This window comes from Sinohyriopsis cumingii, chromosome 6, assembly GCF_028554795.1.
Source record: "Sinohyriopsis cumingii isolate HCF-2022 chromosome 6, ASM2855479v2, whole genome shotgun sequence".
In the NCBI taxonomy this organism is placed as follows: Eukaryota; Metazoa; Mollusca; class Bivalvia; order Unionida; family Unionidae; genus Sinohyriopsis; species Sinohyriopsis cumingii.
Window position 1 is genome coordinate 27,715,378 of NC_142966.1, and position 15,142 is coordinate 27,730,519.

General features: G+C 32.0%; 1 protein-coding gene across 1 annotated transcript in view; it reads left to right on the top strand.

Annotated features, from left to right (window-relative positions):
- LOC149796549 (uncharacterized) overlaps positions 1-12,953 on the top strand; it is a 99,148-nt gene extending 86,195 nt beyond the window's left edge. Inside the window, exons 26-31 of the mRNA XM_089960626.1 lie at positions 980-1,072; positions 1,837-1,950; positions 3,047-3,178; positions 4,443-4,591; positions 7,273-7,408; positions 7,758-12,953. Of these exons, the coding sequence (XP_089816752.1) occupies positions 980-1,072; positions 1,837-1,950; positions 3,047-3,178; positions 4,443-4,591; positions 7,273-7,408; positions 7,758-7,859 (726 nt within the window). The 3' untranslated portion in view covers positions 7,860-12,953. The remainder of the gene's footprint in view (positions 1-979; positions 1,073-1,836; positions 1,951-3,046; positions 3,179-4,442; positions 4,592-7,272; positions 7,409-7,757) is intronic.
- Positions 12,954-15,142: the final 2,189 nt, after the last annotated feature.

Genomic DNA, 15,142 nt, shown 5'->3' on the forward strand with positions numbered 1-15,142 from the left:
TGCAACAACTTTTCCATTTGATCTGGAATGACTAGATATTAGTAATTTTGCCTCTTCTACGAAATTTCATGATTATGGACTGGATATATCTGTGCCAATCCTAAAGTACATCAGATTTCAGCAGTGTGTTGACATCTGTAAGTGTGTTTCTCTTTTGTCATTCAATGTTTGAAATCATAATATGGGAAAAATATGAAGTCTTTCAATTGCAGTTATCAAAAAGATGCTATGGAATATAATGTTTATTTCATTTTGAGTGCAGTAAAGAGAATGTAATTCCGCTTGGAATATAGTCGAAATGACAGTACAACTTCGAAATGTGTAATCGACTTGATTATCAAGCTTGAGAACTCATGACATGGTTCATGTAATTCGGATTTGAGAACTAAGAAAGTACAGTTTGAGGAAATTCAGAATGTAACACTGTAAGTATATTTTTAGCAAATTTGTATTACTTAAAGGAGACATGTCATTTGCATGTTATTTTTAGGTATCCAACACTTGTATGAAATCTGCGTCTATCGCTAGCCTAAATTCGAAACATGGTATCAAGAAAGTTAACGCGGAATGTGGCAAAGCAGTTGGCATGTGGCTGTCCACGAATCATCTGCTTTAGTTAATTCAGAAACAAATTTAATCAACCAAAACGTAAAGCACCTACTACTTGAGTATACATGATTTCTTTACAAAGTAGTTCCTAATACACTATAGGGCACACTTGAGTGCAATATGAAATAAACATGAGTGCAATATCGTACAATACTGAACGATTCTGACAAGGTAAAGTCAATGGAGAAAATATGAGCTTATAATAATCAGATAAAGAGTTCGACGAAAAACTTAAATATGATGTGCTATCATAATTAAAATTAATTATACTTAATTAGTCACATATTATTATAAACTGTTAAGTACCATACTCTCGGAATTGTCTCACCCATTGTTCACTGTTATGATTAGTTTCCGTTGTGTCTTTCAGGTTCTCATGAATATTGACCTTTCAAGAGATAGAAGGAATGTGCCAATTTACTCCAATGATGAAGATTTTCAGTTTGATTGCATATGGCTACCGGTATAAGTTGTTTACAATTGTAAACGTCTCACTATCAATCGCCTTTGCAAAAATTCTGCCTGTACTGATAAATGTGAATATGTGTGTGATTTGAATATTTAACGTAACCTTAACAGCAATTTTCCAGTTATATCACTACGATGTCTGCAGTGTGGCAGCTTATGGTGATTTCTAGCAATGGGGCATCATGCCACAGGCATGCACCATCACATCACACAATCACATCATCCTGACACCAGGCCGACCAGTCCTATCACTAATCTCTTAATACTGAGCGCAAAGAGATGCAGCTGCTGGTACCATTTTTAAATGTCTTTGGTATGCCTCTGCGGAGGCTCGAACCCGCTACCTCTCGCATCCGAGGTGCACGCTCTAACCACTTCCTCCTTCATTGCTGTCCTTTCAGTGAGGGAATTCTTTATGTTGCTATTTGTAAACATACATAGTATTATCATAAAGGGTTATGACATGGCCCTACTAATTTATTGAACATTATCTATGTAAACAATTGTCGTCGTGTTGAAGCCCGACGGGTAAGCAATATTTACAAATTTTAACCTTTTCTTCTCATAACGTTTGAAATCAAAGCACTCCTTAAGAAAAGCCACATTAGATCTCAGCCATGGATTGGATAAAAGTACAAATGTAATTATTAACCCGGATCACCTTCAAATTTCAAGCTATTTACAAGTTCCTTCTGGTCATGGTTTGGCGATTTCTCTTAAGTTTTTTTCATTGTTTAATTATGTCCAAATTCTTTTCAGAATCTCTCGGGTATGGATGCTTACATCGTAGACAAAGGGATCTATATTGAGAAACTCCTTGCATTTATTCAGCAACGCAATATCAAATATATGATCAACTTGGACGATAAGAGTGTAAGTTCAGACAAATAAATATATATTCCATGTACCCTAAGCATTATCAGATTGATTTGCGTTTGAAACGGACAATACAATTTTACATGCATAGTATAATCTGCGAAAAGGTGGAAGAGATAATTCTTTGCACGTTGCTTGAACCTTCCCTCTACACATTTCATATATCATCCAAAAGTGTAACACAGTATAAAGTAGCTATATTGTGATGAGCGATTCGGTTGTCCTGAGACCTTTCACCTATTGACTTCAGAATCTCTTATTCTCAGTTTAAACGTACAGCTAGATTTCAGGCATCTTAGCCATATTTAATGCGAAATATCAAGAACTGATTATTCTTTAGTCTCCTCAAGCATGACTTAGCACAACCATTTTTGTATATGGTCAAATTTTTTATTCAAGGGCTTGTAATAAATGGACTGCCACTTACATATCAAACGACTAATTTAGGATGTGTTCTGTAGGTTTAGTCTACCCCCCATTTCGAATCAAGAGTGTACTCTTTTCAGTATGGAAACGAATATATTCATTCACGTGCAGCAAAGAAAATACTAGACTAGAATCCCTTTGGAAAAAGAATGATATATCCTGCCTTGGTATAATCTATCCAAAAATTCGAACCCGTAACCTCATTTCTAGCTCTGCTACATGAAGTCCTGGATGTCAACGATTTTCGGCATAGCTAAATAAGTTCCTTCAGTCAGATCCAAATAATATGAGTAATTTCTTGGGGAGCTTACTGTTTTATAGTCTTAAATTTTTGGCAATTCTTGAGATGCTTAACGAATTAACCAGTACACATTTTCATTTTGATTCTTAAAATTTCTGTCTGTGCCAGTATATTAGGGCATATATTTATATAAGGTTTTTTTTCTCACTTGTTTTTGTGTGTGACCGTTGATAGAAAACAGCCTTAATTACCTATTTTCTTGTTATTCATGAAAACAACTAACTTTATTCATTCATATTTTATACATTTTGAAGTCAATATATCATGTCATATACAGTGTAGAACGAATACATTAGATTTGTTGCATTAAAGGACACGTTTATGTGTTTACATACAGTGTCTAAGTAAAAGTGTTTTTATTTAAAGCCAAAGAATGTTTTGGTTACCCTTGGAGTCCATCAGTCAAAAACTGTTGCTGACTTGGAGATATCATGCTGTGGATATGAGGACAAGGATGCTTTTGAAAGAAAACAGTTTTTAATCACTGATGGCAAAACGGTATGTATATATATATATATATATATATATATATATATATATATATATATATATATATATATATATATACGGTGCAATTACAATACAGTTAACGTTTGTTTCGAGAGAATACAACCTTTTAACGGGGGATGAGAGATTTGCAACGTCAAACATACTTTTCTCCAACACTGAAACAAAACCTGAACTATTTAAATGCATATTGGCAGATAAAAGATAGTGAAAATGGTAGAAATATTTTATGAGTAGTGGAAACAGTATCAGATGAAAAGCAGTATCAAAATATGAAAACTGTATATCTATTTGTTTGGTGGGGTTTGATCAGGGAATGTGTATGAAAACTAATCAAAGTTGAGGTGAACGGCATATATACGAGTATCCGTTCAGTGAACCCAATTGTTTTCAACTAATTCAATGCTAAATAGAACGGCCGCAAACCTTGCGGAACGCAAAACGATTCAAATACTTTATACTGGTAAAGGTATATATCATTAAGGTTGAAAAGCAAATTGTGAATAAGGTTCATCAGTATTTACGTGAGGTAAAAGTGTCGCATAGATTTGTGTTCGGGTCTTAAATTTAGGTTAGTTTGTCATTAATGTCATATTTCCTTTTGAGTTATCAGTTTATTATTTGTATATGTTTTTTTCGAAGACGCATACTAGTTTCTAAATGTTCATGCTCGCGTTGTTAACAGTGATAGAAATCGGTAAGAAGAAACTTGTAGAATGTTTCAATAATCAATTTGTATGATATTGCCATATAATTACAGAAACTCGTGAGATGATAGTTATAATGACAGTGGGTGTATTTGGATACAAACGTTAAAACATCCCTTAAGATATATTTGGGAACGCATGTGACAATGTTTTAAAATTAAACATGATTATCAGTGCCAAGATGAACGAATAAAAATTTGGAAGTGAAAGATTAAAATACCATTTTTTAACTGATGCTCTCAAACTGTTTTTATCCTCCCACTGAGCTATTATTTGGCAACTGTCTGAATATAATTATTATGCTTAATGACGTTTGCATATATTCAACGCAGTGTAGAGAGATATTGGCGTGATACCTTGCATAGCATTTAGTCTAATATAAAGATGGGTTTTGTCAGAATAAATTCAGTTTACAGGGACTTCAGTACAATTATATAGGAACAGATATTCTTCCTAAAATGTTATTTTGCATACTATCATATGAGCATATAATTATTACAAGTAAGAAAATATAATATATGATCTCTCTTTTTTTCATTCAAACACAGTCACACAATCTGACAATGTTCTCGCTAAAGGCACGGGAAGACTCGCAAATACTTCTAACAGCATCCAGCTCCGTTTTGATGTTACTAGATGCTGTTACCCATTCGCATCCGTGTCCTAGTGGATCAGATCCTCTCCTTTTCTACTCCAGGTCTGTGTAATACTACGTATAAAACAAGTTTGGTTTGGAATCATACCTGTGTTCAGTTACGTATTAACCATTTAAAATATTATCTGTTTGTTTTAGGACAGTGTGATATAATATTGCTGCATAATTATATCGTTTATACAACGTATTTAGAGAAGAGTGGCGTTATTGGATTATGTCATTAAAATGGGATTGTAACGCATCGTCCACGTGAGTCCGTTGTATGGTAACCATCGAAATATATATTTGCCTACGTCCTTATGGTTGTTTTCTACATTGCACAAATTGTATTCTCTCACGTGTCCTGAGTGAACATATAAAAATATTATTATCTAAATAAACTAGTCTTTCAATTAAATTAGGAAATATGTTGGAAATTTCAGCATGTTTATGGCCCTTAACATTTTTTTTTACTTATCAGTTCCGTGTAAACCAATTTATGTATAAACACATGATACTAACACTAATTGCAAGCAGTCTTGCAGATTATATATGTTTAAAAATTTTCTAATTATACTTCACGGAGCTGCAACTGCCTTATTAATCATTTTAGATTCGTTGTATTGCAATTAAGCAAAGTATGCCATATAGTTGTCGATAATAATGTACCTAAATTACATCATTTTGCAAGATATGATGACAGATACTGACTTAGCATATCAATACATGGAAAGGCGGACTGGATTGTTGATTAATTAGATCCCATGCTATGAGCATATACTATCCACTCTTTATGAGTCTACTGATTAACAAACATGGGCGGGAATATCTATACCCAGCGTGCATATGAATGTAATAACATATTGTTGCATTTTAATGTAGTCAATCTTTTCACGAAATAGTCTTTTATTTTTAGTTTGACACTCTGTCATCATATCGAACTACGTTTGTCATTCATGTTGACAGCCACCGACGAAGGATAATGTACCTCAATGCATCTTCGGTAGCCAATCGTCCGAAATGTTAACCTATCTTTACCTTGGCGTATTGATCATATTTGCGTGCTTCGGTTGGTGAATATAACTGGAAGCAAAATTGCTCTTAAATTGTTTGTTTTCACTGTCAAAAAGATACGAACTATCGGCTGTGCAATGACATGCTACAAGCTAGCTGTAGTTACACACTACTTTACGGATTAGTTGTCAATCGATACTACGGGAGGCAACTCAGGAAATCCGATTGATGTAAATTGGTGCAAAGCAATGAACTATCGGATCAATCCTCCAAAGTGTAGATAGGTTAACATATGATGGTAATAGTGGCCTTAAGTTGAAAGAAGTAATGTTTGTAGTACTGAAAACGTGGTTCAAGTAAAGCACTACACAACATCCACAACAACTACAATATAAATGTTTGTCGCTATTGAGCATTGTAGTGCTATTTGATATGTCTTGTTACGAGTTTAGGCTCTTACAAGACATAGCAAGAAAAGAGTGAAGACAACAAGCTCTGTAAAATTTAACAAATAATTTATTTCCCTAGAAAAGGAAGGTAAAAATGAGAAAAAGAGCTTAGTGTTCTACGAATAAAATCCAAAATATTCCAAGAATAACGCAAGAATTAAAAAAATAGAAGTCCATGTTATAAAAAGTCCTAATGAAACTGATTTCGAATCCCGAAGAAATCCAAAATGGAAGGTCCTGACGTATGATGTGGTCAGCGTCTAACTTATGTGTCAACAGGTCTTGGTTGAATCACAGAAAATGGTGTTCCAGTGCTTGAATTTATGTAAATTCCGATAACTATCCTTGTCCAAGAATTAGTTTAAAACACTAGTATTTCCAGGGAAAACAAACTTGAAATCGAAATAATTGAAGAAAGAAAAAATAATTGAAGAAAAAAAGTAATGAGCCATAAACTGGTCACAACATAAACCACTTTAACTTCTCAAGTGTTAAGGCACTAATGACTATTCTTTCTCAAACCATCAATAATAAATCTAGGTACAACGCAAAACAGATGCCCAGATGTGGGTCAATCATTTGGAAAACCTAATTGATAGATGTTATTTGTCACGTACTAAAAGTGTAGCCTAGATTTCACTTTATGAATCTTATTCTGAGAAACAACATAAAAAGATTGTTTATGACAACTCTTATTGGTTCTAAATCAAGATCAGGAACCAGGTCAGCATTAGATACAAAGTTTCTATTATTAGTTGTTTACTACTGAGTTAAATTTCTGGACAATGTCATATCCAGTAAATAAAATTACATTACAATAACAAGTAATGGAATAAAAAATAACTAAACTAAAAAGCAAACAATTATATTGAATCAAATATAAATTAAATCACATATACATAACATTCTTGAAAGACTATTTTGGCATATAATTTTTTGAATCTAGGCATACATTGTTAAGAGTAACGTTTGAAATGTCAAAATATTCTTTTTTTGTGCCCAGTTATAGTTATTTAATTTGCGGATGGCGCCTTTATATTTTGTAAAGGTGTTTCCCAGGCTGAAATGGACTGGGTTCTTAAAAAGTGTTATCTTTGTTACTTGCGTGAAAATGTAATAGCTTGTTTTGCTTGAACCAAATTTTACGTATCATATACATTAAACCGATTAGATACGAGTAGAAATACAACTATCATGAATTATCATTAGAAATAAAACTTTTGTGAAAACATTTTTTTGTCGAATAAAATCTGCAAAATGATTTTCTAATTAATACTCCAGACAGGAGGTGAACATATGCGGCCTTATGTATGTCCTGCTGAATGAAAAAGACAGAATTCGTAGAGATGGCGAAATCCATATTTTGCGGACAAGTGCAGAGATGTTAGCAAGGAGTCGGACACTGCTTCCATCTTTTGTAATATTTTTTCAAACGTTTCAACAACAAGACTGTTAAATATACAAATGTCCCCCTATAAAATAAATTTCTATATTGTTTGAACTGTTATCATTATGATTCCTTTATATTCAGTGGGGATAGTTCCACGATTATGATAAATACTGCTAAGTAACTATGATATAACTGTTATAATTATCATCATCATCATCATCATCATCATCATCATCACTACGTTTATTTTTGCAGCAGCAAAAACACCTTGTGCTGTTATTACTTTTACAACGACATCGACATTTATTACTGCTACTACTGTTTTTATAAATAAAATATTGTTTTTATAATTAATTCATGTGTATACTCATTTCAGGAGCAATATGTTTTCCTGTACAAATGCCTTGCTACCGATGTTTCGCCAGAATCCACATATGAAAACATCGCTGCAGTCAGAAGCATGAACGAAATTCTATGATCGTCATGGAAGAAATAGTCTAATAAAATAATGGATATTTGTTATGAAAAAGCTTTAGCTGTTGCATTTGAATGCTACATATTAACAATCGCGGTACGAAATTTTCTGAAACAAAAACTGTATATATTATACACCCAACCATCGACCACCCTTGCACCCATTGCAATTTTGTAAATGAAAAGCACTAAATATATCAAAACTGCAAACTATTTTCTCATTTCAGACATTAATATATATATATATATATATATATATATATATATATATATATATATATATATATATATATATATATATATATATATATATATATATATATATATATATATATATATATATATGTATGTATGTATGTATGTATGTATGTATGTATGTATATTCTAACTATATTGTTACCGAGCGGTTCCTAATATCGCCATTTTCTTCGTATTTCAACTTAAATGGAATTTACAATACAAAAGTAGAGAATGGTCACTATCATGTATTTTTGGTGGAAGATTTGATTTCCAGCGAAGGGCGTAGTCAACATCCAACTTAAGCGAAGTCTAATTCTAACGTATCCAAATAATTTCAAATTAAGGGAAAACCAAATATATCCTTTCATCTCAAAGTACATACATTTTAAGAAATATCCGGAGCTTAAGGATCAGTATAATATACATAGTTCCTTTTTTGTGGAAAACATAGACTGGCCCACGAATATATGGATGCTAGTTCTGAAGTTCCGTTAGATTTGAATTGCGAAGAGGATGACAATGTTTTGTACCGCATGATGAAAGTGTAGTTAGAAATTAGAACTCAATGAACGAAATAAGTCACGTTTATGCATAATTTATATTCACGATGCTTTCTGTTTATAATATCGCACGTGGAGGGGGTGAGCTTTATAAGTTGATGTGGCGGTAGCCGAATACACTCTAGTTATCTTTCTCTTGTACATACCATCATCCGTTTAGATTATATGCCCTTAACATAACGGTTTGTTTAGGCATCAACAATTTTATGATTTTGCTTGTAAAGTCTTACTATACAAATATGAATTTAATTGTCAAATTGATGAGGTTTTCTTTCACAATGTGTTACATTGCATTTGTAAGTTCTTTTGCGGATTTCTTTTCATTTATTATTCATGCCACATCCCTGGGCAATCACGTATAACTGTTATAAAATCCATAAGTTTTTAATACGAGTCAAATGACTTCGAATGTCTGACCACATATTCCCTATCAAGTGACGATGTAGCACCATCTGTAAGCACATTTCTCTCGAATAAATAGTCATTTAAAGGCTGAATACAATTTGTAATTTAAAACTATTGTTTGTGATTGTTATGCTTCCACACTTAGTTGCCTTAAATATTTCCACAATATTCAGAAACAGAAAATGTCATTCAGTTAGAGTGGACTTTATTAAATCATCTATGTTGAAACTTGAAAATCATTCTTCAAAATTAAACTGTCAATCTCAGTTAAAAACATACCACGTGAATATGAAGCTGAAGTCGTAGCTTTGTATTATTGCCGGTTGTACACCATATGTTCAACACTAAAGACAGGCCATTCGTAGGGAAAAGTGACGAATGCTTTCTTTTCATATTTGCATATCTTCTTGTACAATAAAATACTTGTCATTTCAGATATTAAAAGTGTAACACGTAAGGAATGTATTTTTGTATGTCATAATTGGAAAGAAGTCTGCATGCATTTAAAATAAGATGGGTATATGATCATAAATAATCATAACTGTTTATACTACCAGCGTGTTTCCATATATGCTGGAACACTAGCCATTTAGACACAATAAACGTAAGAATATACTACATTGAATGTAAAGAAAAAAGGCATACTACTTGATTGAAATCAACATTGTTATTCATGTTATTGGTTTCTTAAGATATTTAACTATTTAATCTTCTGGTACGTTTCTACCGGAGAAGGGAAGAGTTGAACCGAAATGAAAGCAATTCTGAAACTTCTTTAATAATAGTGATGCATAAGGTTGAAACGCGCGATTATTGATGGGTTGAAGTAAGTAAATTACATTGTTTTAATTAATAATACCATTTTTTGCAAAACCAAACACATTAAAAGTTACTTGAATGAAAACTGAGGTTCAGATATAGTTTTCTTATAAATGTAATTAGGGGGACGCGAAAACTGTGAAGTCTTTTGAGGTTGGTAAATCTTTGAAACGTGCAGAACAAAAAATTACATTCAACGGATTCCGCTTATATAGATATTAATTTAATTGATTCATGCCTCAAAATTAAAACTACTGAAATTGGTTGAAAACATTATTGGAATGCAAACAGTGAGCGAATGTTTCGTAATAATTTTACATTAGAAAACTCAATATCATATGAGGATGGATTTCATGGTGATGGAAATCAGTCGAAGGTAGCATTATTTATTTTACGTTCTTTATGTACTCCCATTTTTAAGAAATATCCCGACTAATGATGTTCTGCTAAAGTCGAACAAACGATATATGCATGGCATAATTTTTATTGTGAACGATATAAATCATAATTCTTGTTTGCAAGAACGGTCTGTCGCTTTAAGATTGTAGTGCGATAGTGGGAGCTTATTCGTAACGAAAATGAATGATATGTAGGAAATGGGGAAGCATACTTCAAAGTTGTATTTTTACTTTCATAGGAAGGAGCTTCAGGTATTGACATTGAACCTGGTGGCTCTAGTTCAAAAGCTGAAATAACTGTCTATTTCTGAACCTGAAGCTCAGAAATCAGCTCATGAGTCAAGCAAGTACATACATAAATTTATTAAAACTATAAATTAAACTCACTTATTTCGACTGCAAAAACAAACTTAAAGACCTAATAATGTTTCCTACCTGAAATATTCTTAGCATGTTCTTTATTTTCTAATGTTTTTCTAATTTCATGTTGTTTGTTTTTGTAATAATATTATTGTTTCTAATCTTATAGGTGTTGTCTAATGTTGTAAAGCGATTAGAGCTTCTAAAGATTAAGCGATATACAAAGTCCTCATTATTATTATTATTATTATTATTATTAACATTATTATTATTATTATATGTAAGCCATGTTTTGGATTCATATGACAAACGTGTGACATCTGTATACAGAACAGAAATATTTGGAATTTCAAGAGCCAACTGTATCGAAATTGTACAGTTGTGGGTCACTAAAAAAAGAGACTTTGCCAAAAAATACTATAATGTTGAGGTCGGCAGAATGTTCTGCATTACGTTATGATGTCTATCACTATAGGGTTGTGTTCAATATTACTTGATATATGTAAATTTTACTCTCTGAAATGGAACTTTACTTTCAACGTTAATAAATGTTACTAGTTTTGAGCCAGAATAGACAAACAACATGTGAGAAGTGTGTTTGGGAAATAGGCAAGCATATTATACTTTTTATGAAAGAAACCAAATATGTTGGAATCCCTGTTAGCTCCGAATATGTTGGAATCCCTGTTAGCTCCAAAATGAAATGTTCGACACAAGCAGACAGGGCTAGTACTACAGGCATAATACCATTATATGCTCTTGAAGGATTGGCATTAATCATAGTAGTGGCAATCCTCTTACCTGTGCCAATTTGTATAAAACACTTGTGATACCATCATCCCTTTATGGCTGTAACGTTTGGATAAAAATCGGACACAAAAGACATAAGAACGCTACACGTATTTAAGCATAATTGCAAAAAAGTTCTTGAAGGATTTCATCAAACATCGCGATCATGAATCAGCGCGAACGTTTAGTGGGGATAAAAAGAATTGCATCGGAAAGTGGTAAAAGGAAACTAAACGCTTTTGGTAAATTGTGCAATCTTCAAATAATGTAACATCTCAAAGAATATTTTTATTTATTTTTTGCCCAGATCTTTCTAGAAAGACTTTACAACATATACATCTTTTATTTCCGACTTATGTTTATTTTGGACAATTATATAATTTATGAAATTATTGAATGTTTTGTTACAGAAATAATACCTTGAAGAATGATACAAAGGATAACATTTTAAACACAAGCTTTCATAGGTATGAAAACTAGTGGTTTACAAACATTATGCCATGCTGTCTTTACAATAAAAATAATGCTCTTGTGATCAGAATTTCCAAAGGGAAGGTGTGCTACTAAACGACTTATCTTATGTTCATCTATACTAATTATATATTCATAATGTATTTAATTTTTGTTTTGCTTTTTATACGTTTGTACCCAATTTTATCTGCTTGTATCATTACATCTTATAAATGGAGATTACAAATGATGATAAATAAGGTTAAATACGGAAAAGTTGTATACAGTATGATGATAAAAGTTCTATTTTGCCAAAATGCAAAACCATGCTACTCTGGTTATGCGTATATTTTAGTCTATGGTTTTATTTAGCTTGGCTTATCTAGTGTTGTTGATATCGTTTCCATTTTAGCTATTATTAATCAAAGGTTATCTGTGAAATTTATTCAAGATTGGAATGTTATTTTTAAAAATTTGTCAGGAGCTAATTTCTCAGAACATGTGCTAATTTTTGTTGTCATTTATATTTAGAAGATTTTAGAATACATCACATATACTGAAAATATAATCTGGTAAATCTAACACACCAAATAGGTTTCTCAGAGAAAATGGGTATGTGAAAATAATCAGAAATATGCATTGCATGCGGAAGTGAGAAAAATGTATGTAGGCTATATAGATATACACGCACACTCTCATATATATATATATATATATATATATATATATATATATATATATATATATATATATATATATATATATATATATACAAAGAACGAGAGAGAAAGAAACAGAGGAAAAAAGAGAGAGATTATAGCATGTACTGTATTATTGGATGAGATCTGATATCGTCAACTATGACAATCTGTTGATTAACTTTAGTTTCTTTATTTATAAAACTTTTCAAATGCCATGTTCGCAGTAAAATTATTATACTATGTTACTAATGGAGAATATGCCTTAATATAAACCTGTCACGTAGTCCCGATCTGCGATTGATGCAATGATGTATCGTTACAGCCGCGTCATATTATGTATACATTGTTTGGGATTAATAAATAAATTATACTATTATGACAAATAACATGTGCATACCCATCTCTCTCTCTCTCTCTCTCTCTCTCTCTCTCTCTCTCTCTCTCTATATATATATATATATATATATATATATAATGTACGCTGTATCAATGATACACCATGAGATTTATAAATTGCTCATTAAAAGGAAACGAGGCTTGAAAGGTTTGTGCAACAAATGGTATATCATTGATACAGCATATATTCTATTCATATATGTTATTTATATCACATAGACATACACGTATTAGCCCTTTGAACGGAGGTAAGATATAATCCGGGTAACCGTGTACTGACCGAGCGAACGAACTCCTCACATCCCTGAGGGTATGTCCGTCACAAAATGTAGTTCCACGGGTTTCCTTGTTGGTCACAATCGCATTTGCAAATTTATAAGTTGATTGTTTTCCTTTTAGGTTTCTATTTTTATTCACATTGATTAAATCAGTATAAGACATGCTTATACTTTAAACATGAAAGATGGATTTGATGAAGGAGTAAAGCATTACTAAGACACTGAACGTTCAGGTATTTACGTACTGGCGTATATAAATAAACTTGAAATATAAACTAATTGAAATGACTAACCAACAAGATATACTTAAAATATTTAAATATATTTACAGTTGATCTAATTCCTTGTTCTACTTTAATTAACATTACAATTCTCTCTCTCTCTATTCGTATGCCTGTCTCTATTTCTCTCTTTCCTTTCCCTTTGGACGGTTTGACTTAACATTGCCATCATTCATAGGTCGACATACATCGTCTTACGACACAAGCGAAAATTCCGAACGCTCGTATTTTGCATGGAGTTTCGCCTTTTTTATCCTACGATGGTCCAGAGAGAGAGAGAGAGAGAGAGAGAGAGAGAGAGAGAGAGAGAGAGAGAGAGAGAGAGAGAGGCGTTTAGGTATTTTTATAGTTATTTACTAATAATAGAATTTTAGAACATTATACTAGGTTGAAGAAACAATAACAACAACAAATATGAATCATTACATACGTTACAGTATATGTGCCTCGTAGCCGATGTATAGTGTCGACATTCAACTTTGTGTCATTGATATTATGAGCACTGTAAATAGATCCCAAGGCAAGTGTAAACTTACCGTAACGATGAACGATATTCTTGTATGTTATTTGGTTCAAGTTTAGTTTTAAGGTTTCAATCCAACCCAAATTGTTTTTCTCTGTCACTCCATATTTCTGCGTATGTTGCCCTTTATGCGTGATGGCGGAGATGGGAACGGAAAAAGAAAGGATTGGGATGATATTGTGTGCAGTGTTATATTCATTTAGAAAACGGGGAATCTTAATACTTTTTATCGATATGTTCATACATCATTAACGACTAGTGAGTAAAAATGCATCATTTATCAATAGGCCTTCAGTTGAAAGAATGCTTTTATATTCGTGTTATTGCTGCGCATTAGCGGATCACAATTTGATATACCAGTAATATTGGTATATCAATGTGCTGCTTTATAGCAACACTTTAAATGCCACGTTATTTGTAATGTGTGTATATATATATATATATATATATATATATATATATATATATATATATATATATATATATATATATATATATATATATATATATATATATAACTACATAATATCGATCTAGTCGATATTATATATGGCCCCCTGAGCAAAGTCGGTTATTGCAAGTAGAAAATCATGTATATATCTATTCTGGTTAAAACCACAAATATAATGTAGTTTGCTCTGATGCCGATAAGTGGTTATGGCAAGTATCCATTTGGCATTTACACAATAATGAATTAAACTTTCAATTTGATAAAATAAATATTTAATTACTCAAAGTGACAATCAATTGTGTTTTTAAAAGGACAGATAAAGATCTAGAAATGGGATGCACATGAATTGAACTGGTACCTAATTAAACGGATGTTGCTGGAGATATATATGTGCAGCTTATTTTATCTGGTAAATGAGATTTTTCGATGAGTCCAGTTTCATCAAATTTTCACAGGAACATAGTAGAAGCAATAAACATGTTCCCCGTGGTTAGCAGAACAGTAGATAATATAATAAAGATAGCTGTGATATGAGAAAACACGTTTCAATTTATTGAAATTTTAATTGTGTGAAAACAAAATGCTTAAATAAACATTGTTTAGTCAAAATTATCATATAAAATCATTTAGTCCCTC